Source organism: Scylla paramamosain, chromosome 1 (assembly GCF_035594125.1).
Source record: "Scylla paramamosain isolate STU-SP2022 chromosome 1, ASM3559412v1, whole genome shotgun sequence".
Lineage (NCBI taxonomy): Eukaryota > Metazoa > Arthropoda > Malacostraca > Decapoda > Portunidae > Scylla > Scylla paramamosain.
Genome location: NC_087151.1, coordinates 5,630,530 through 5,655,000, shown reverse-complemented (window position 1 = coordinate 5,655,000; position 24,471 = coordinate 5,630,530). Strand labels below are relative to the sequence as shown.

The window sequence follows — 24,471 nt, the reverse complement described above, 5'->3', positions numbered from 1 at the left end:
TTAACTCTTGCGTTAGAGAGGTGGACAGAATAGGGGTGAGAGAAAAAAGAAAGTCTTGTGCAGCGAGGCCGCGGTAGGAGGGGAGGCATGCAGTTAGCAAGATCAGAAGAGCAGTTAGCATGAAAATAGCGGTAGAAGACAGCTAGAGATGGAACATTGCGGCGATGAGAGAGAGGCTGAAGACAGTCAGTTAGAGGAATTGATGAAACGAAAAGCTTTTGATTCCACCCTGTCTAGAAGAGCGGTATGAGTGGAACCCACCCCCCCAAACATGTGAAGCATATTCCATACATGGATGGATAAGGCCCTTGTGCAGAGTTAGCAGCTGGAGGTGAGAAAAACTGGCGGAGACGTCTCAGAACACCTAACTTCATAGCTGTTTTAGCTAGAGATGAGATGTGAAGTTTCCAGTTCAGATTATAAGTGAAGGACAGACTAAGGATGTTCAGTGTAGAAGAGAGGGACAGTTGAATGTCATTGAAGAAGAGGGGATAGTTGTCTGGAAGGTTGTGTCGAGTTGATAGATGGAGGAATTGAGTTTTTGAGGCAATGAACAGTACCAAGTTTGCTCTCCCCCAATCAGAAATTTTAGAAAGATCAGAAGTCAAGCGTTCTGTGGCTTCTCTGCGTGAAATGTTTACCTCCTGAAGGGTTGGACGTCTATGAAAAGACGTGAAAAAGTGCAGGGTGGTATCATCAGCGTAGGAGTGGATAGGACAAGAAGTTTGGTTTAGAAGATCATTAATGAATAATAAGAAGAGAGTGGGTGACAGGACAGAACCCTGAGGAACACCACTGTTAATAGATTTAGGAGAAGAACAGTGACCGTCTACCACAGCAGCAATAGAACGGTCAGAAAAGAAACTTGAGATGAAGTTACAGAGAGAAGGATAGAAGCCGTAGGAGGGTAATTTGGAAATCAAAGCTTTGTGCCAGACTCTATCAAAAGCTTTTGATATGTCCAAGGCAACAGCAAAAGTTTCACTAAAATGTCTAAAAAAGGATGACCAAGACTCGGTAAGGAAAGCCAGAAGATCACCCGTAGAGCGGCCTTGACGGAACCCATACTGGCGATCAGATAGAAGGTTGTGAAGTGATAGATGTTTAAGAATCTTTCTGTTGAGGATAGATTCAAAAACTTTAGATAGGCAGGAAATTAAAGAAATAGGACGGTAGTTTGAGGGATTAGAACAGTCATCCTTTTTAGGAACAGGCTGAATGTAGGCAAACTTCCAGCAAGAAGGAAAGGTAGATGTTGACAGACAGAGCTGAAAGAGTTTGACTAAGCAAGGTGCAAGCACGGAGGCACAGTTTCGGAGAACAATAGGAGGGACCCCATCAGGTCCATAAGCCTTCCGAGGGTTTAGGCCAGCGAGGGCATGGAAAACATCATTGCGAAGAATTTTAATAGGTGGCATGAAGTAGTCAAAGGGTGGAGGAGAAGGAGGAACAAGCCCAGAATCGTCCAAGGTAGAGTTTTTAGCAAAGGTTTGAGCGAAGAGTTCAGCTTTAGAAATAGATGTGATAGCAGTGGTGCCATCTGGTTGAAATAAAGGAGGGAAAGAAGAAGAAGCAAAGTTATTGGAGATATTTTTGGCTAGATGCCAGAAGTCACGAGAGGAGTTAGATCTTGAAAGATTTTGACACTTTCTGTTAATGAAGGAGTTTTTGGCTAGTTGGAGAAAAGACTTGGCATGGTTCCGGGCAGAAATATAAAGTGCATGAGATTCTGGTGATGGAAGGCTTAAGTACCTTTTGTGGGCCACCTCTCTATCATGTATAGCACGAGAACAAGCTGTGTTAAACCAAGGTTTGGAAGGTTTAGGTCGAGAAAAAGAGTGAGGAATGTACGCCTCCATGCCAGACACTATCACCTCTGTTATGCGCTCACCATACAAAGACGGGTCTCTGACACGGAAGCAGTAATCATTCCAAGGAAAATCAGCAAAATACCTCCTCAGGTCCCCCCAACTAGTAGAGGCAAAACGCCAGAGGCACCTTCGCTTAGGGGGATCCTGAGGAGGGATTGGAGCGATAGGACAAGATACAGATATGAGATTGTGATCGGAGGAGCCCAACGGAGAAGAAAGGGTGACAGCATAAGCAGGATTAGAGGTCAGGAAAAGATCAAGAATGTTAGGCGTATCTCCAAGATGGTCAGGAATACGAGTAGGGTGTTGCACCAATTGCTCTAGGTCGTGGAGGATAGCAAAGTTGAAGGCTAGTTCACCAGGATGGTCAGTGAAGGGAGAGGAAAGCCAAAGCTGGTGGTGAACATTGAAGTCTCCAAGAATGGAGATCTCTGCAAAAGGAAAGAGAGTCAGAATGTGCTCCACTTTGGAAGTTAAGTAGTCAAAGAATTTCTTATAGTCAGAGGAGTTAGGTGAAAGGTATACAGCACAAATAAATTGTGTGTGTATATATATATATATATATATATATATATATATATATATATATATATATATATATATATATATATATATATATATATATATATATATATATATATATATATATATATTATGTGTGTGTGTGTGTGTGTGTGTGTGTGTGTGTGTGTGTGTGTGTGTGTGTGTGTGTGTGTGTGTGTGTGTGTGCGCGCGCACGCGCTCTCAGTGAGCTCAGAGAGAAAATGCTAACTACTTGAACATTAATTTGATGAGAGGAGGAAACCTTTAGGGAAATATCATAAAATCAACTGTAACACATTAATGATGAGGAGGAGACAGATACGATAGGTATAAAGAGGAAAGCAAGGGTTTGATTGGTTCCTAGGCTGTGAAAAACGGAGGGAATTAGGGAAAGAAGGCAGAGGACATGGTAAGCTGTGTTACTCATGGTCGAGTTAGCCATCCTGTGTTTGTTTTATGAAGATCAAAGTTACGAATTCAGGGCTACTGCATCACAGCCTTACTAAAACTTCTAGGACACCACATGGGATAGTTACGAAATGATGAACTTGGACTTTAGGAAGGCGTTCGACAAAGTTCCCCATCAATGGCTTTTGAATAAGGTTAGGGCGCATGGGATGAATGGGAATGTGCTAGGCTGGATAAGCTCATGTTTATACGAAAGGCGACAAAGTTGTACTTTATTAATGGGGTCAAGTAATTAGTAGGTGCCACGGGGATAAGTTCTATGGCCACTTTCATTTTTAATATACATTAACGATCTTGATAATGAGATTAGTAGTGATGTTTGTAAATTTGCCGACTACACGACAATAGGTAAATTGATTAGGTAGGATTTGGATACAGTCACCTTGCAGACAGATTTAGGATGAACGAATGGACAGATAGATAGCAAATGCAGTTCAGTATTAGCAAATATAGAGTACTTAGCGTAGGTATGTACACAAGAGGCACTGGTAAAATCAGAGAGTGATAAAGATCTAGAAGTTATGATTAGTTCTGATCTCCATCAGAGGCAGCAATGAAAAGAGCCCTGTAATAAAGAAAATCCTGTATTAGGATTCATCTATAAACTCTTTCAGTACCAGACAAAATTTTGGATTTCAATACCTATAACTTTTTGGACATCATTTTTATGTTAATCTCTTGGAAATATTTCTATACCGTAAAGAGACAAAATTAATTTGCTTTCTCACTTTTCTCTCTTGTGTCTTCATACAAACATTTTCTAGCGATTCGAAGAACGACTAAAACAATAAAAGTGTTAGAGTCTGTAGAAGTCCCGAAGAAATATTAAAGTTATATTTGGCACTGGCAGACCTCATCACCACCTGGTCAGACCTCATCTAGATTATGCTCTTTAGTTCTGGTCCCCATATTACAGGAAAGATATGTGTAGGTCTATTAGAATCAGTACAAAGGAGAATGACTAAAAGGACACAAGGGATAAGAAATATTCCTCACGAATATTTATTTAGGGAAACATGGGTTATGAAGTAATCTGGTAGAGGTCTTTATGTGATATAGAGGATATAACAAGGGTGACAGTAGCAAAATTCTCAAGCTCAGTCAGTAATCAGGACAGGGCAAAAAATAATGGGTTCAAGCTTCATAAAGTTATATTTCAAAAAGAAATAAGAGGGAATTGATTCACAAATAGAGTGGTTAATCAATGGTTAGTGTTAAGTCATTTGGGTGCTTAAAAAATAATTAGGAACTTTTATGGATGAGGATGACGGGTGGAAAGCGATATGAATGTTTCACACATCGACTGCCACGTGTAGGCCTGACAGGTTCACTTTTTTTTTTTTTCATACCCTTAAGTAAATACGATAAAATTAAAACAAGATAGCCAAATGCATCACATAGTTGTGGTTAGGGATGTTATGTGAAAGGAAATATAAAAGTAAGATGATAAGTTATTAATGCAATGAGGAGGGTTAGAAGGTGACAAGAGGTTGAAGGAGGGTCAGAGCGGCGCCAGCGACTGCCCTCACTCACCCCGTCGGTCTAATCTTGGCAGCTCAGGTAACTTGATACTAATATAGAAACTGCTGAAGTTTTGATCTCGTAGGACACACACACACACACACACACACACACACACACACACACACACACACACACACACACACACACTGTAAAACACTTCCACTTGCCTCTCTATCCTACTATGTAACCACCAAGAACCTTGTAATATTAGTATGTATATAAACCGTCTATTATTATTATTATTATTATTATTATTATTATTATTATTATTATTATTATTATTATTATCATTATTATCATTATTATTATTATTAACACACACACACACACACACACACACACACTGAGGTCTTTCCGTAGGGGAACGGCTGGCTGGGTGACCAACAGACGACCATAGGTGAATCACACACTTGTGATACACACACACACACACACACACACACACAGCGTCTCTCTCTCTCTCTCTCTCTCTCTCTCTCTCTCTCTCTCTCTCTCTCTCTCTCTCTCTCTCTCTCTCTCTCTCTCTCTCCATTCTGCACACAACGAGTTCTATCATCTCTAGCATAAAACAGAGCGGCGGTCAGTCCTAAGCTCACGGCGTACTTTACCAGTAATTTCGTTTTCGATTACCAAATATGGTGCCATCCCTCTTTCATAGCTGAGGCAGAATACATACATACAAGATAACATACATTATAAAGTCAGAGATTTCCACAATAATCCAACATGAAGATAAAATATATACGGGTATGGTTACTGATATGTGGTGGATGTTTTGAGCATGATCTCTCTTCTGTGGCATCGGAGGGTGTGCTGGAACAGATTTCAATGAGTGCTGGAAGTGGACCTCACCCAGACACATTGTAATACCACTGGTTACACAACACAGGAAGAGTGACTCCTTAAGGATAATACAAAACATGGATACGTATTCTGCTTGCGCAATAGGAAAGGAATGTCATTCTTTATTCTACCTGGAATTTTGTCTGGATTTGAGTGTGGCGCGCCCACCAGTGTGTGGTGCGGCCGCCGCCCCGCGTGGCGCTGGCCTCACAAGTTCAAAGTCCAGCTCGGTTGTCAGTTTGTAGAATTTGTGGTGAGCAACAGGTTGGCCATGTGAGAGCTACCATAGTTTTACCTTTTTGTTGGACTTGAGCTGTGTTGGGTTTGATTTTTATTTCGGAGGATCACAGAGGACCAACTTAACTGCAGGTAAGGAGGGCGGGTGTGGGGATCTGACGCTGTAATGGAAATTCACAAATGAGGACTTTGTTTACAGTTTCTTAGGCGTGTTCTCGGGGAGGGATTACTCGACCGGTATGAGCTGTCACATTTCGTTGATCTGTTTAGGCCTCCACCCCAGCAGACTGTTGCGGAGGAGTGTCTCAGCAGCTCTATAGTGGCAGAGGTAGGATAGATTTTAGTTTTTGGAGTTATGGAGGATCGGAAATGGGAGGTTGTGACCTACTTGTTTGCGTGTTGGGTGGGATACATAGGCGCGGCCCAGCAGGGAGGGACGTGGGCCTCACCCTACACCACTGTGACTCCTCCCACGTACTTGTAACCCGTCACCACAGTGCTGCCTCTCATAGCCACGCCTCGTAAAGTTTCGTGAGGGAATGGTGTAATTAATTGAATGTGTACAGTATTAGCGAGATTTAAATGCGTCCTCCCCGCCTTGGTTTTAGAAACATTAGGTGATTGTGTTTATTAGTTCCTACAAATGTTAGTTACTAAAGCTCATCAATGTCATCACAAGTGTAATGTGTATGAATGTATATAAATGGATCTGTGGAGTTTAGGTTTTCTGTTGAAAGTGAAATTAAGAAAAAAAAAAAGATTAGTATTTTGTAAGAAGCATTTAAGTTTTCCATCTCTGAGTTATGTTCGGTAGGTTAGGTTAGGTTGGAGGTATTAGTTGATTGGGTTTTCACCAATATTGTATAGATTAATATTATTTTTCCATAGTATGATTTTATGATTTGAGTGAGGTCTGCATAATTTAATTGTGGTTGTAGGCATTAGGGGTGCATGTGTGGCTGGCAATGAAAGGAGCTCCTGGCTTCAGTGTGTGCCATGCTTAATATTAAGGATTGAGAATCATTATACTTGTACAACTACCTGTGACACTGTAATAGGAAAAAAGTGCATACATGTCTTCTCTTGTATTTGTAATACCCTCACTTTATCTTTTGCTGTTTTGGTTGTAGGCCAAAATTATTGTTGTTAGTCCATAATTTTTGAATGATGTTTAGATTGGCAACATTGAGAGAGGTAGTTACACACTTTGCAACATAGTGCACAGTTGCTGGTGGTTTCATTGTCAGTCAAGTTTGAGAAGTAGTTTTAAGAATGAAATATTAATATAGTATGAACGTAAAGAAAATGGCATAGAGAAAGTAGTGTTGGAATACAGAACAAACCTGTGGTTTTGGTGTGTTACTTTTAATCAGTAATGGAGTACATATCCAAGATACACTGTTCCATGTATTCCATGTATTTTGATGCTTTAAGAATGATGGTCATACTGAAAACCATGAAAAATGTTTGTTTTTACCCTAACCCAGTCCACAGTAAGAAAGTAATGTTTGCTTGGAATTACTTTTGAAAAGTGATTTGTTGGTACATGACCAAGGCTCAAGCTTGGCTGTTAGTTTTGACTGGCATGGCATCTACTACTTCTTTAGAAGTGGTGTCTAAGGGAGCATTATGAGGCATATTCATCTATTTTTATGCACCAATGATTTTTATACTGTAAAAATATGGAAAAATATACTTTTGATCTCAGACTCCAATAATGGTTGAAATTACTAAATTACCTGAGATCATTATATAGTTTCCAAATTTCTAAATCATGAAGAACTGCATATTGACTGATTGACATCAAACTGATTTCAGTCTTACATAATGGCAGATTACACACACAGATTATCAGATTATCACAGTCATCAACATGCAAGGCATGCACTGTGCCACATATCAGTCTTCATGATAATGGACAGAGCACATTACATAGAGATACCCATTACCTAATTAGTCCTTACAGTTTCAACTTTTCAGCTTTTTCTTTGCATATAAAATTCATCTCCAGCCCTAGCTCCAGCAGGATAAATTCTATAACTAATACAAATAAGAAAAAAAGTTCCATCACCACCATGGTCAAGAATAATTTAAAGTAATATGTCATTAAGGGTGGGACATGTAAGGGATGAAACTGACATAGTGGCCACCTCTAAATGATTCATATTAATATTAACAATATATTGATTCATATTAACTCTAATTAATATTAACAATAGATAGTGACTTTTTAATTAGTCAGATAGGTCTTAGTTATTTAGACATTTTGTTTATGACTACTATGCTGACATGCCCTTTAAAGAGGGGTAACTGAGACCAGGCCTGTGGTAATCTGGCTATGAATGATTCTGCACCACTGGCAAATATCCTTGCAGACACCTTTCATCAATTCATTTGCTGTATCTAGCCATCTCAAATCCCATGAGATTTTTACTGGGAATATTAACAATAGTGACAATTTTTTCCAGAGTAAAATTGGTTCTTTCCAACTTTGTTGTATCTGTTTAGGGTTGTTGCTTTTTGGTACTCCCTGGAAATGAATGGTTTTAAGAAAGGCATCCAGGGTGTTCATCTTCTGATTTACCATGATAGCAATCCTCTCAGGAAATGTTAATGATGTACTTCATGTTTTTCAGGGGGTGACACTCACACAACATCAGCCATGGGTTGTGCGATGAGCAATGTTGAGAAAGAAGCAGCAGAAAGAAGCAAAAAAATAGACAAAGATCTACGGCTTGCAGGAGAGCAAGCTGCCAAAGAAGTTAAGCTTTTATTACTTGGTAAGTGTTGTGTGAACAAGTCAACATAATTCTGAGTATTAAAGTGAATATTGATGAACATTGAAACATTATCTTAGTGCTCACTTTTTGTTTTTCATAAGGGTCCAGTGATCACTACAATAATTATAATTACTAATAATCAGTTATCAGCTAATAACATATGGGCTATCCATATTTGCTCTTTATAGGTAATGTATATACAGTAGCAACCAAATGAGTAGTCACTGACTACTCAGTATGTGTTGGCAGCATGCGACATCTATCTTCTTTCCCTGCAGCATGTGACAGCAACCCTTAGCTTGACTTCAGGTGGCTGAGGGAGTAATGTATGATGTCATTGCTCGGGTGTCAACTTGTGACTTACCGCATATTAGGCCTCCTCCTTTTTTTTTTTTTTTTTTTTTTTTTTTTTTTTTTTTTTTTTTTTTTTTTTTTTTTTTTTTTTTTTTTTACAAAATGGGTAGAGGTAAGCTTCTGCTGATCATAGCACTGTATAAAGTAAATGTTGGTAGAAATGAAACTGCTGATGCTATTGGCATTTATACCCAAGCACAGGACGAAGAAATTCATGGTGGTAACAGTGGCCTGCCTGAACATGCAGTTTGTTGTCTGTAGCCAGAAAATATTACTAACATAATTCAGAATCCTGGTAGTAAGTCTAGGATTGCTTTTTGATAACATGAATTGTCTTAGGTGATCTTTTCCTGGCTGTACAGCCATAAACTCCTTGTTGAGGCAAGTCATGGCTACAGTCAGAAATTTCTTCACCTTGTGGTTGGTGATAAATGCTAACAACATTTCAAATTTTATTTTTACTAACATTTGCTGTAACTTGTTTTTACCCATTTTATAAGAAAAGTAAACAAAAGGAGACCTAATGTCTAGTAAGTCACAAGTTGGCACAGTGCTGTGACATCATACATTAATCCCTCAGCCACCTGAAGTTGAGCTGAGGGTTGCTGTCACATGCTGCAGGGAAAGAGGATAGATGTCACATGCTGTCCAAATTTAATACCAACTTAAAATTGGGATGGTATGTATTTTGGTACATTATTATAGATACAGCTGTCACCAGTCACTTCGATATTTTCTTTCCTATCTCAGAGGAAAAATAGCTACTATCAGTGTGCTACTGAAGAAAAGTCTCTAGGTCTTGAAATTTTGTTATAGTAAATATGATTGTGATAAACTGTAAGGAAAATACATTAAGAAAATTAATAGATCTATAGTAACCTATCACTTTCAGTGCCACACACACACACACACACACACACACACACACACACACACACACACACACACACACACACACACACACACACACACACACACACACACACACACACACACACACACACACACACACACACACACACACACACACACACACACTGAAAGTTACAAAAGAAGACTGGACGTGTGTTGACAAGTTAAATAAGAACTTCGTAATGTAGTAAGTTTTGTGAATTTAAGTGGACATTGGACACTTGTTTAAGGCTTAATTTTATTGTAAACATTCATATTTATTGCGAATACATTTTCTTTTTCCCGGAATAAATTCTCTCTCTCTCTCTCTCTCTCTCTCTCTCTCTCTCTCTCTCTCTCTCTCTCTCTCTCTCTCTCTCTCTCTCTCTCTCTCTCTCTCTCTCTCTCTCTCTCTCTCTCTCTCTCTCTCTCTCTCTCTCTCTCTCTCTCTCTCTCTCTCTCTCTCTCTGTGTGTGTGTGTGTGTCTTTTAAAGCTATCCCGCTTATAAGAAGTGGCTGATTGTGTGATGCAAATAGTGAAAATTCCATCATGCTGTCTTGGAGGGATGTGCTTATTCACTGTGCTGCTACATTCCAGGGGCAGGGGAATCGGGTAAGAGCACCATTGTCAAACAGATGAAGATCATTCATGAGACGGGATATTCTCATGAAGAATGTGAACAGTATCGCCCTGTTGTGTATTCCAACACTATCCAGTCCCTCATGGCCATCATCAGAGCAATGGGTCAACTTAAAATAGACTTCAAGGATTCCAGTAGAGCAGTAAGTCTTTTAATTTTTAAGTAGATTTCATATGTTTTTAGGGAGTTTTTCAGTGTGCAAAAATTCTCTCTCTCTCTCCTCTCTCTCTCTCTCTCTCTCTCTCTCTCTCTCTCTCTCTCTCTCCTCTCTCTCCTCTCTCTCTCCTCTCTCTCCTCTCTCTCTCTCTCTCTCTCTCTCTCTCTCTCTCTCTCTCTCTCTCTCTCTCTCTCTCTCTCTCTCTCTCTCTCTCTCTCTCTCTCTCTCTCTCTCTCTCTCTCTCTCTCTCTCTCTCTCTCTCGCAGGTGTTTATGTTTGTGCTGCAGCATACAGGAGCTGAAGCACACTCGTAGGGTCTTGTCTGTATGTACCTGTTTGTCTGGTATTTCACATTTTCTTTAGTTGATGTACACTCTTACCTCATACCACTATTTCTAGTCTAGTGTATTCCCATGTGACTATGTATGTGATCTTTATGGTGAATACAAAGTGTGTTGAGTTACCCTCGGCAAGTTCACAGTGTTTATTAATATTATAACTATTAATTCAGTATATTAAGTGACAACTTGTAAAAGTTGTGTGTGGAACAGAAGTGAAGTGAGTTAGTCTGTTTGTAAGGGCTAGCAGTACATAATACACACACACACATGCTATCCATCTATATATATATATATATATATATATATATATATATATATATATATATATATATATATATATATATATATATATATATATATATATAATATATATATATATATATATATATATATATATATATATATATATATAGATGGATAGCATGTGTGTGTGTGTATTATGTATTATATATATATATATATATATATATATATATATATATATATATATATATATATATATATATATATATATATATATATATATATATATATATATATATATATATATATAATATATATATATATATATATGAAGAGCAGATGAATATGTATATTTACACATTTACAAATGTACATACAAGAGAAAAACATGTAGATCAATCAATGGAAAGTAGAAAAGTTATAGCAGTATACATAAAGTACAAAAATGACATATTTAATAAAATACTAGAAATACATATGAAAAATTGTACAAATACATACAACTGGTGTATTGATTATTTTAACTGTATAGAAGTGAATTTAAATGAGGTGACAAGAATACTAAGATGTTTTGTGATAGTGGAAAGAACTGGTAGAAATTAATGAAATAACAATAATAATAATAATACAGTAAATGATGATTTTCTGCAAATCAGGGGACAGTGGTTGTTATTGGATGAGTGTATCATAAGTAGATCATTTTGAGGGTGAATGGGAAGTGAAAAACTGGCAATGGATGAGTTTGCGTATTTGGGATAGGTATTGGAATGATGAGTATGAGTTTCAGTTCCTTGGATGTTAATATATTTTGACAGAATAAATTATATTATATTATCCGTTTGATGATTACTCTCCAGGATGATGCGCGGCATTTCTTCACATTAGCGAGTGCAGCTGATGAGGGGGAGTTGACACCTGAATTAGCAAATATCATGAAGCGTTTGTGGAATGAAAGTGGTGTCCAGCACTGTTTTAGGTGAGTGAGTTTACCAAGTCCATGTTTCTTTGTATTAGAAATCACTTCAGTTTGTGTTTGGGATTTAAATGTTAAGGAAGAAAATTAAGAACAAAGTTGGTTGAATTTGTGTGAAATGGAGTGACTTCATAGTGGATTGTAGTAGTGTTGCTGCAATTTTTTCTCTCACTCAATAATTTCTTGAATATTAGCTCTTTAACATTCTGGGTGTCAGTAAGAAACCACACTTTTTGCATGTCCACTGGTGCTTTTAGCATTAGAGCAAATGAATACCAATCACAGAGATCAATTAGGTTTCATTGTGAAGATTGGTAATTGTACTGTATTACAATATGACCAAAAAAAAAAAAAATCAGCCAAATTCAGTGTTAAAAATACAATTAGAGTTTAGTAGTCGTGCAAGAATATTATACTTAGTAGAAATAGATTCTGCTCCCCCAAAAAACAAGATCACATATTTTTGTTTTCACTCTGATGAATGTTAATCAGTTTCTTTTCCAGTAAATAAATAAATATTAGGAAAGGAAATATTGATACTTTCATGATCATGCAAGCAAATCTGAGTACTTTGAAAGCAACCACAAGAGTAATGGTCTGTGTTTACATACAAACAGATGTGAAGCTAATTTGCTACACCAACATGTGGGCATATATCAACCACTATTCCTTTAAATGCTCAGTCCATCATCCAGACTTCAATTATTTTAATTACATCTTTTCAAATATTATTATTATTATTATTTATTTATTTATTTATTTATTTATTTATTTATTTATTATTTTTTTCCAATTATTGGCAAAATTGTAATGATGATGTTTGCTCCAAAAAGTTCCATGCCTTACAAAACTGTAATTGGAATGTGAAAGGATGAAACAGTGCAAACATTAATTTAAAGCCTATAATTTCTGTTAATAATGGATAAGATAGTGTTGTATGTAGTTTTAAAGTTTAGACAATTTTTATCTGCTTTTCTGGTTTGGTTTGTTTTCAGGTTTTGCAGCTTATTTGTAATTGTAGGTTCTAAGATGCTAAGGTTTAAAGTCTTTTTTTGATTGTCTTGCAGTCGGTCACGGGAATACCAGCTGAATGATTCTGCAGCTTATTACCTAAATGCCCTGGATCGCATTGCTCGACCAGGATATATTCCCACACAGCAGGATGTTCTCCGCACCAGAGTAAAAACTACAGGCATTGTCGAAACAAATTTTGCTTTCAAAGGTCTAAATTTCAAGTAAGTATTTTTTTTTTTTTTTTTTTTTTTTTTTTTTTTTTTTTTCAAATGTTTGTTGCTTTGTCTCACTAAATTGGAAAAGATACAGAAGTTGTAACCTATTGCTCTATTATATGAGGCTACTTAAAATTCCCCCAAAACAGCATTCTCATGAATTATTTATTATAACTATATCTTTCGTTCTTCCTGTGTATAGAAGTCTTTCATAGATATTTTAGGCCCTTAAAAATTATTCATCTTCTGCTAACATTGCCTTTTATTCTATGCATTTATATGTCTGAAGAACACCCTTCTACATCTAGGTTCTTGCACACAATATTTCTAAGCTTGTTCTCAATTATCTCAACAACTTATCAATTTTTACTTCACATCATGTTTGCATTTCATACCTGTCATTGTCACTTTCTTCTATTTCCTAATTTCCTTTAGATGAAGAGTCATGTTATCAAAATGATGATTTTATGGTGTTGGAAAGAAATTCCTCCTATACTGCGGTTGCTAAAAGTGTGTATTGACATGGATAAGATTTGTGTGGTAGTGCTCGCTGATCAGTTGACCAGTGGCAAATCATTGACTCACAGTATTTTTCAAGTAAATGGCTATGCATTCTCTCATTTTATAGTTTATATATTCATGATAATCACACAGAAACATTCTTTAAGTATAGGTAAAGGAACCATGTGTTTCGTACCCTCATGTGTGTGTGTGTGTGTGTGTGTGTGTGTGTGTGTGTGTGTGTGTGTGTGTGTGTGTGTGTGTGTGTGTGTGTGTGTGTGTGTGTGTGTGTATGTGTGTGTGTGTATTTTTTTTTTTTTCAAGAAATGAGAGTGATTAATGAAAGCTAATTTTTTATTGATTAATGGGTTTTCTCCTTTTTTGTTGCCAAGTTGGGACAATTTGAACTTGACAGATCTGCACTACCAGTCTATCTACATTCTGCATTATTTCAACAGATGTGTAAGATTTCATATTTTCTCACCTATATGAAGTTGGCTAGTAATCTTGATATGTATCTTGCATTTTCAAGTATTGTTTTGACCTGTAAACTGCTGTGAGCCCCATAATCTATTTAGAATGATTTTTTTTTTTTTTTTTTTTTTTTTTTTATATAAATTTTCAAGGCACTACCAGAAATTCTCTAAATGGAGAGAATGTGTTAGGAAACTCTACCTCTTAAGTATTATATCATGACCTTATTGTGAATCGTCAGTTTCATGTCTAGTTTCTCTTCATTCTGTAACTGTTTAACTGTATGGTAATGGCATGTAATGAGTACATGTCTCCTACAAGAGAATATTCATGCTAATTAATTTCAAAGAAGTCACATAGAAGTGCATCACAGTACAACAAAAGCTAATATTATAATAGGTACACTCACACCTACTAATTTCTCCACCTCAGAAGCTGGAGTCAAGGCCTGTCAGTTCCGGGTGTTCACTTGAATAAGCCACACCCTCTGCTCCCCCCACATACATGGGTGTTCGAATTGTTTCAAACAATATTTACATCAGGGTATGTGTGGGGGAATGGGGGGTGCCTTGTTTGAGAGAATGCCCTGAACTGACTGGCCTTGACTCTGGTTTGTAGGTGAGGAAGAAATTAGTTGGTGCAAGTGTACATTTTACTATGATTTCTATCATCCATGTACTGTATATTTGATTTATGCTCCTGAAAGCAGAATTTTGATAGTATGGTAAGTTCATCTCAGCCTTACAGCAGTTTACAGAGTAAGCATTGTAATCTACCTGCACTTCGTTCCCTAGGTTATTATTTTTGTTATGCTTGTACAGATCACATTGTGATGGAGGCCTATGTTGAATTATAGAGAAGTTTTGTGTTTCCTGAACTTAAGTCTCTCAGTTGTTGGTTATATAATTAGTATGAGCTACTATGCCTTGCAGTGTAAATCTTCAACAGTTTTATTATTGTTTTTAATTAATATTTTTTTTATTTATGAATTACTTCTTTTATCCTTTGTCACCCTTTCAATATCTATAGTAAGAAAGGATACCTCTATGTTACTCCAAATGTACATCAAAGTCCATAAACTCCTAGCATTTTTAGTTTGATGCCTGATCTTGGTATGCTGCCTCAGCTTAAGAATTTATACTTTAATGGTCATCCCAGGATTTTTTTACTCACTCTTTGAAATCATCCTTCATCTTGTTACTTTTAATTTACATATTTATTTAATATTGTACTATTTTGTTATCTTTTAGGGCATATGTGCTTGTGTTGAGATGTTCCAGCTATCATGTCAGCAATATATCACAGTTAACCAGTTCTGTTGTTAGGTCCTGATGCTGAGAAATCTGGACTTGCTTGCACACTTGGTGCATATGTAAAGGTGGTTGATAAAAACAGGGTGTGTTTCATTTCATGCTGTAAGCTCTATATGCAAACTGGCAGGAACAGAAGGCTAGCAGTCCTGCCCCTGTGAGTGTGTGTGTGTGTGTGTTGTGCATAGCAGATGTCAGCACAACCTATCCTGCAGGTGCAAGTCCTGCAGGTCCCCACAATGCAGGGTTGCTGTGGGCATACAGTGGAAATGAATTTTTGTTTGTGGTGTCCAATTTTGATAAGAAGTAAACCTCCACTTTATGGATAAAATTAGACAGAAGAGCATTTTGAAACTGCTTTGGTGCTTTCTGGAGTCTGATTTTAATGGTTAACAGCACTGCTCTCTTGTACTTACCAAACACAAACATAATCACTGTCACTGCATTTTTGTAACATTCATAAGAAACATTTTTAGTATTGCTGCACTTTACAAATGTTTGGTTATCATCATAATCATAATCTTTAATGCCTGGTTACTTTTTGTGGAACCCTCACTAATGATGGCCTGCTCATATAAAGAATTTTAATTTGTTTCAGATTCTGCCTTCCTTAAATCATGTTAAAGACGGGTGTAATTTCACAGATTGTTTGATGTTGGTGGTCAAAGATCAGAGAGGAAAAAATGGATCCATTGCTTTGAAGGAGTGACTGCCATCATCTTTGTTGTTGCTTTGTCAGGTAATGTTTTTGTGAGTGTTACTCTATTGTCAGGAATGTGATCTATCGGCATAACAAAGAAGAAATTGCAAATTAAAGTTTTAAGTATTTATTATTATTATTTTACACTATTATTTTATTTGTTTATTTATTTATTCATTTAATTATTTATTTTTATTTATTTAATTTTTTTCAGGTTACGACTTGGTCTTAGCAGAAGATGAGGAGATGAACAGAATGATTGAGAGCATGAAGCTCTTTGACTCTATTTGCAACAACAAGTGGTTTGTTGACACATCTATCATTCTTTTCCTTAACAAGAAGGATTTGTTTGAAGAGAAGATCACAAAGTCACCTTTAACAATCTGTTTCCCAGAATATCAAGGTAAAATTCTGTATAGATTTTTATTTGTTATGTGTAATAGTGCTATTCATCATAGTGCTTATATGAAGGTTAATGAGAAGCATAGGCATGATCTTCCATTCACCATAATTGCATCTTTTAACAGGCAACAATACTTATGAAGACTCAGCGAATTACATTAGAATAAAATTTGAAAACCTCAACAAACGAAAGGATCAAAAAGAAATATACACCCACTTCACATGTGCCACAGACACCAACAATATCCAGGTTGGTATGTTTTATTTGGGAATACCAGTATTCCTTATTATTGTGATGATTTCAATGGTTTGAGGTTAGATTGTAGTGGAAGCAGCAGAATATGCCAATAATTAGTAATGATAATCATGTTAGATGAATTTTGTTTCCTTAAGTATTGAAAATAAATTAATGGCCCCTATCTTTTCAGTTTGTGTTTGATGCTGTGACTGATGTCATCATTAAAAACAACCTCAAGGACTGTGGGCTATTTTAATATAAACTCATGCTCAACTGCTTGAGGGTCTGTTGCAAGTCAATCCCTCTGCCTCTCAAAACATCAATTTATATAAAAGGGAAATTCTAATTTGGCTTTTCACCAAATATCAACATTCCTGTGTGGAAAAAGTTTATAAAGTACTGGCATGCTATAGCCACATGTTAAGAGACAGACATGTGTGTATGTAACCCATAGGAAATTCAAGTGTTGGAAAAAAAACATACTTCAGTATGTATGAGTGTATGCTGTGTATAGTTGAACTCTATACTTACCCACGAGTGTATGCACAATGCTGATATGTAGAATTATTGAATGTGTGGAATTTTTGTGTGCCATGTGTTTCTTTGGGCCAGTGACTATTATGCGACTTATGTGTGGCCATGTGCATCATACTCATGTTGTACTGCCTGGAAGCCTTGTGGTATATGTATTTAGCTTTCTTTGATAAAAACAGCAGTCTTTCTTGAAGCTTATTGATTGTATTTTGTTTATCAAAGTGCAGGTTAGCACAGGCACCTGTTACTAGAAGTTCAGGCACACCTCTTTCCTCATGAAGCATTTGGCATTGCAGTTATGAAATTTTAGAAAGGAAGGTCATTAAATTATATATATATATATATATATATATATATATATATATATATATATATATATATATATATATATATATATATATATATATATATATATTGTAAATTAAATTTTGAAAATAATAGTTGTAAAATACTGGCATGCAAGGAAATTATTTATTTTATGTCAGCAGGTACGGCATAATTGATCAGTAATGTAGACTTGTGCAATCATTGCTGGAGAGGCTGAACTCCTTCCATGAAACTTAGCTTATCACTTGATATTTTCAGAAGTAAATCTTGTAAAAAACTTTTAGTGTGTTCTTGTTTCAAGAGCAGTGCCAAAGTTTAACTCTGATTATAACTTCCGTATATACATAGCAAGGGCTGTTATGCATTTAGTATTTCCAGTGTGAACATGAAGCATCTTTGTAGAGACTGCAGATTTGGTACAGCAAGAATCTTTTTACATCATTTCACCTCATGATTTTTTATATGCAACATTCCGTTAAACCTGTATTAAAACCAAACGTGTTATTCATTACATTTTATATTCATTTGTTTTCAGTTCATGATTGGTAACATTTTATTGAGTATGTATAGGTAACCAAACTTATATTCATGAGGGTTGTAGGTAACAAAATGAACAGTTTTTTATTTTTTTTATATTTTTTTTATTTTTTATTTTTTTTATACATTTGCTAACTTATATTACATTTTTCCCTGATGTTACTGTATTATGTTGCACTATTAGCAATGGTTATAATTATGATAATATTTGAAACAGACCAACTGCTGTTGATTATTCTGGCAGAGAGATGATATATGAACATTACAAAATACATATAAACAAATAGGCAATTACTGCATCTGACAACTCCATCATGCTAGGGTGGCATCATATTACCTTGTAGCAGCACCTTACATTAGTAAACTTGTCAATCAACTGCTTTTGTGGTAATCTTAGTACAAACTCAGAGGCAGTATCAGATTTGTTGTGATGATGATGAGAGTGGGCAACCAATGCATTAGTGAGTGCCTTCCTGTAGGAGAGTTTTGGTACTGCACTATGTACAAGTTATCATACATAATACTTATATGTACTTTCCATCCTTTTTTTACTCATATGTAGCATAAGAAAATAATGATTAAGATTAAACTTTGTTTTTGGAAGGAAGTATGTTTTAATAAATCTGTCTATCATTATACACAGTTATCGTAATATTGATGAGTTAATTTTTCGAGGATGAAAAATATTAATTCTTGATTGAAATCAAGCTGTTGGAAAGAGGAAACAAAAAATCAGTCAGTTCAATGGGGAGAAAAATGATAAAGCAAGATTTTAAATGCATGCAGTAACTTAGCAGTACTGTAAGTAATTCTTGTAGTATGGTTTTACAGGCCAAGTGCCAAAGCTTGATACCTGTCACACCAGGTTCACTTGCAGTGTTACATGGGTATTTCAAAACATCTTTTATTATTATTATTTTTTCAGAAAATATATTTGAGTGTATTTTAACAGGCAAAAAAACCATAGTAGATATGTTTTATAGTACATTTATATATAGTATATATAAATATAGATATATGCGTTTGACCTCATGACAGACAGCAAGAGCTCTGGGGGTCAGTAAGGAAGTGAGGGACACAGCAATGTGTGTGTGTGTGTGGGTGTGTGTGTGGGTGTGTGTGTGTGTGATTGTGTGTGCAATAAAAGGGCAGGGCAAAGACTCCTGTGGTGAGGGAGCAGGCAATCCTGACCTCTCACTATCTCCCGATCCTCTCAGCTCAAGGCCTGTGCACTGGTGATAGGTTTATCAGCATAATTTTCCTATTATTTCATAATATTTGTATATTGTATTAAATGCTAAATTTCATGCTATGCTCTATAAGAACAAAGAATGTAAATATCTTGCATGTTTCTAGAAAATTTATAGTGCTGAATTTTGTGTGTACATAAAATTTTCTTTTTTTCGGAAATTAGGTTGCTATGACGTGAAGCACTCTTGCTTGTCCTCTGGGTTCATTTGTGGCATTTTCTAATATGATTTTATCATTCATATTTTTCATGTTTTTTGTGCAGCAAATAATTGTTTTACATCTTTCAGTAAAATTTGCTGATAATGGCAAAGTTAGCAGCAGGTTTTAGCCAAATATTTAATGTATATATATTTTTTTAATTTTTTATTATTTTTTTTTAGGTGACTATTTAGAGTTCTGTTTGATTATAGTTACAATGACACTGAAGAGATGTGAACACATGCAGTGAAAAATTAATGGCTTGTTTTTCCCCACTGCATGTGTGACAGACTTTGCTGTACATGATTAGGTGCACAAATTGACACAGACCTAAACCATTCCTATGAGTACTATGGACTTTACTAGATCTTATCAGTGTATTTCTGTCTTTGTCTAACTTCGTGTCACTTCTAACTTGTTTACCTAACTCTTCTATGTCTAAAACTGTCTATGTCACTCTTTAATCATTTCTGTTATTAACCTCCCCACCTTTCCTCTCTCTCTCTCTCTCTCTCTCTCTCTCTCTCTCTCTCTCTCTCTCTCTCTCTCTCTCTCTCTCTCTCTCTCTCTCTCTCTCTCTCTCTCTCTCTCTCTCTCTCTCTCTCTCTCTCTCTCTCTCTCTCTCTCTCTCTCTCTCTCTCTCTCTCTCTCTCTCTCTCTCTCTCTCTCTCTCTCTCTCTCTCTCTCTCTCTCTGTCTCTGTCTCTCTGTCTCTCTCTCTCTCTCTGTCTCTCTCTCTCTCTCTCTCTCTCTCTCTCTCTCTCTCTCTCTCTCTCTCTCTCTCTCTCTCTCTCTCTCTCTCTCTCTCTCTCTCTCTCTCTCTCTCTCTCTCTCTCTCTCTCGTCGGTGCACCTGCTTTTGCTTTAGTCTATCTGCTTCTATATTTTGTTGATGCCTATGCATATTTCTCTCTCTCTCTCTCTCTCTCTCTCTCTCTCTCTCTCTCTCTCTCTCTCTCTCTCTCTCTCTCTCTCTCTCTCTCTCTCTCTCTCTCTCTCTCTCTCTCTCTCTCTCTCTCTCTCTCTCTCTCTCTCTCTCTCTCTCTCTCTCATGCACTTAAATGTATCCTTTTTATCTCCATGTCCATGCTTGTATTATTTAAATATAAAAAGTTTTATTTTAGCAAAAAAGATACGATTCATCAGCATAGATGTGCCGATTTGCAGAAAATTCCATTTTGTGCATTAACATACTTTAGTGGAACAGGAGTTTATATTATGGTAAGTGTAGCAGTTTACAGATTGAGTTTGCTGTACTTTTGTCAAAATCAGATGTACCATAGTGCCCTGTTATTGGAATAACCATTAAACATTTGAATCTAACTGTAGGGACCCTATAAACGTTGTATAACATTCAGAGCTTGAGTCTAAATTGTGTCATATGCTTCATTTCTAGAATAATTGCTATTGACTGAATATAAAGGTTTCATTTAAAACATTTTCATACTTAAAGAATGGGGTATTTTTTGTCATATTGCAGGAATGCATCACATATGTACAATTGTTGTTTAACATAACATGTCTTTAAAAGCAACCTAAATTGAACAACAGTCTGATCTCCACTTTCACAAATTGTACTTTTGTGATCAGTAGCTTTCTTGACAGTGAAATATGGAACATTTCACCTTGCATACTTTCTGTAGTTCATTTGCAGAACAGTTACACAGCAGTTCCAGTGGGTAACCTGATAGTGTCTGGAGTGATGGATAAGTGCAGCCCATCACTAAATGCATAATTAAATCATTATAAATTGAAAATCAGTGTAGGTATCAACCTTAATGCAAACCATTGCACCATACATATATTTAATACCTGTATTATACAATTTCCTGTAAATTAATTGGAACAGTAAACTAAACAACACTATATTGTAATGCATAATAGCACCAGAACTACAGCTAGCAATGCCATCACCATTGTGTGATTGAAATAGAATAAATATTGCAGCATTGTACTAGGGATGGCCATCACTGACAGGGAAGGATGTTAATTTTTCTTCATGGTTAAAGTGAACCATCACATTATGAGGACTTAAAATATATGTGTGATTGCATAAATACACCTATGTACCTAGCAGAAGGAACTTTAGTACAGTATATGCTTCTGATTAAGTAATGTGTGTAGCAGGAAGACAGGAATGGAAGCGGAGTTACTCTAGGTTTAACATTTAACTGTTCAACATATGAGTATGAGTTATACTTACCATTTATACATGCATTACTTGTGCAGTCATTGCAAAGAAGTGGAGATCAGATGTGAAGTTTTTAACTATAATCAGTGCAGCAAGTGATTTTTTTTTTTTTTCCTCACATATTAAGAAAATGGCTTTTTGTGTAGTTTGCAAATGTGTGGGTTATGCCTGTTCTTTATTCAGATGATTACAATTATAAGTTTTCACCATAGTACTTAGAAGAATTTAGAATATATTAGTAGGGCATCAGTATCTTAATTGCATTATAATGCACTAGTTATTAAAATATTTTTGGATGCTTTTCACACTTTAGTTTTCTATGATCAAATGTTACCCAAAGATAATTTTACCACCAAGCCATTGTCAGGTCTTGGAATGAGCCACATCAGCTATTGTTGTACCAAATTTTCTATAGTAAAATGTAATTTTAATAATATAACATTGTTAGCATTAATTTGCCTTCTCATCAAAGGATGAAGGAAATGTTGGTAGCTGCTCACTACTGTAGAAATGAAGTGTTTCCCTTTAATATGTTAGCACTAGTTTATTATTCATTCATGTGGTCTTCTCCCAAACAAGTAGAGTGACACAAGGAAAAGCCAAAATGCATAAATACACTCAAAGTTTTATATATCAGTTTTTTTTTTTACACATCCTAAAATTTTGACCAAATTAAAATTTTACACAATTCCAGCGTTTATCCAAATCCTCAAAAGAAGAAAAAAAGGAAAATGCGCTTTTTATTCTTTCACACATTCATCTCATTCCATGCTTGGAAAATTCCACTGATCCTGAAATATTAAGATTTTTGTATTTTCTTCAATGACACTAATCATAATATACCCATAGATCTATGTGCACATCCATGGGTATCTTCACACACACACACACACACATGCACACAAACACACCGCGTCATGTAGTGATTGGCATACTTGGTTCACAAAAGAGAAAGACTGGGCTTCGAGTCCTGGGACTGGAGAGGCAGATGGGGATAGCCTATTGTGCAGTTTCTGTCGATGGCAATAAGCAGTTATAGAATGGAAACCAATGAGTCGCGAGTGGTCTTGACTTCTGTGCTTTTTACTGCAGAAGAACGGTTAACTGTGTTGTAAAACCAGCGGATAAATGTGAGTACATAAAATCCATAAGACAATGTAAAGAAAGAAGAAGAAAAAAAAAAAAAAAAACTGACTACCCTCACGTGTTTGAGGAGTGCAAAAGCATGCCTAGGGTCCAATGGCAGAACTAGTTTATCCCTGCTGCATCTTGCCCATGTGTGATTTTACATCAATTTAAGCTCAGATGCAGACTAACCTCACAGGTCCCAGAGGACAGGTTATACTTATGCATCTACAACTGTTGAGCCTTGTCAGTACAACATTCTCCCATGCTCCACAAACATCCTCTTGCATTTAACGCTCTGTTCGCATGGTCTATCCATGCTATTCGTGGTCTTCCTTTTAGGTTAGCGTATATCACATCATGACATGGGATTCAAGGTAGTCATAAAGGTGGCAGCATAAGCTACAGCAGCGCGTGTCCTCGGCAATGATCTCCGTCTCTTTGACTCTAGAGCCTGTGATGGGTAATATCCCTCACAGAAGGGAACACACTTAGCATTCTGTGGGGTTTTCCCAGATACACCACATCGGCTAACCCGAAGATGGATGAACAGTTGAGTGAGCTGCGCACCCATGGAGGTATTAACTTCTCATGTGTAGACCAGATCTGAATTGTAGCCACGCCCGCTAGCCAGTAGCCATACACTATGAAGGTGCTGGATAATTGTAAAAAAAAAAAAAAAAAAAAAAAAAAAAGTGATCATCTTGTTATTGGTAACATACTGGATTCACACATTTTCTATTTTTCTTCCACGGATCCAATCCCCGGCAACACACTTTCACAGTGTGAAGTAGCTAGTGATGGAGGTTATACGAGAGGGAATCACCCTATGACCTTCAAAAGGGAGAGGCTTGGCCACATGCTACAAAATAGATGTCTCAGAAACCATTGTAACATATCCCGTTTTGCTTGATTACTCAATTCTCCTAAGGAGATTTCTGCATATTCTCATTCGCGCTTCCTTCGGGGTATATAACCAATTTACACGTTTCTCAGATACCATCTTCATTACATTACATCACATCCTAATTTATCTCCTTTAATGGGCTAGGTACCTTTGTAGTGCAGGATTTAGCTTGCAAGCAGAAGTTTGAGGTCCGTACTTTTACAGCAGTAAGGGATATAGGGAGAACCTCGTCTCTCCTGCTGTCAGTACCAATGTAACTTTATAAACTTTTTTCTTTTTTTCTTTGCATTCATACCAAGTGACCTACAAGTGAACACTTATTTTTTCTCCACACTTTATTTTGCTTCATTTATCCTTATCTTTACATACCACTTCCACTTAGGCATATTGGTCTTATTCACTCTCAGTTTCCTTCACGTACACTTCCAATTGCCGCCTCACCAGCTGTCTCAATATCTTCTCTGAATCAGCCACCAGAACAGTATGATCTGCAATAACAGCTGACTCAGACTCCTCTCTCTCCCATCAGCATTCACTAGACTCAAGCCTCTCTCTACCTTACTTCTCGCATTGATCCTACTCATAAAAATATCTGATTTTTTTATTTATTTATTTATTTTTTTTATATTTTTTGTTTACTTATTTTTTTTACTCAAAACTTCTACAGTGTCAGTGCATGTGGT

General features: G+C 36.4%; 1 protein-coding gene across 3 annotated transcripts in view; it reads left to right on the top strand.

The window, feature by feature from the left end:
- LOC135094899 (guanine nucleotide-binding protein G(i) subunit alpha) overlaps nucleotides 1-22,445 on the top strand; it is a 37,276-nt gene extending 14,831 nt beyond the window's left edge. Inside the window, exons 1-9 of one of the 3 annotated variants that reach the window (XM_063995432.1) lie at nucleotides 5,446-5,618; nucleotides 8,123-8,266; nucleotides 10,110-10,294; nucleotides 11,751-11,869; nucleotides 12,934-13,101; nucleotides 16,025-16,119; nucleotides 16,295-16,483; nucleotides 16,608-16,732; nucleotides 16,911-22,445. In XM_063995432.1, coding sequence (XP_063851502.1) covers nucleotides 8,149-8,266; nucleotides 10,110-10,294; nucleotides 11,751-11,869; nucleotides 12,934-13,101; nucleotides 16,025-16,119; nucleotides 16,295-16,483; nucleotides 16,608-16,732; nucleotides 16,911-16,976 — 1,065 coding nt within the window. In that variant the 5' untranslated portion in view covers nucleotides 5,446-5,618; nucleotides 8,123-8,148 and the 3' untranslated portion in view covers nucleotides 16,977-22,445. Of the gene's footprint in view, nucleotides 1-5,445; nucleotides 5,619-5,642; nucleotides 5,815-8,122; nucleotides 8,267-10,109; nucleotides 10,295-11,750; nucleotides 11,870-12,933; nucleotides 13,102-16,024; nucleotides 16,120-16,294; nucleotides 16,484-16,607; nucleotides 16,733-16,910 lie in introns of those variants that run through there. The other 2 variants (XM_063995594.1, XM_063995511.1) reach the window with 2 other exon arrangements.
- Nucleotides 22,446-24,471: the final 2,026 nt, after the last annotated feature.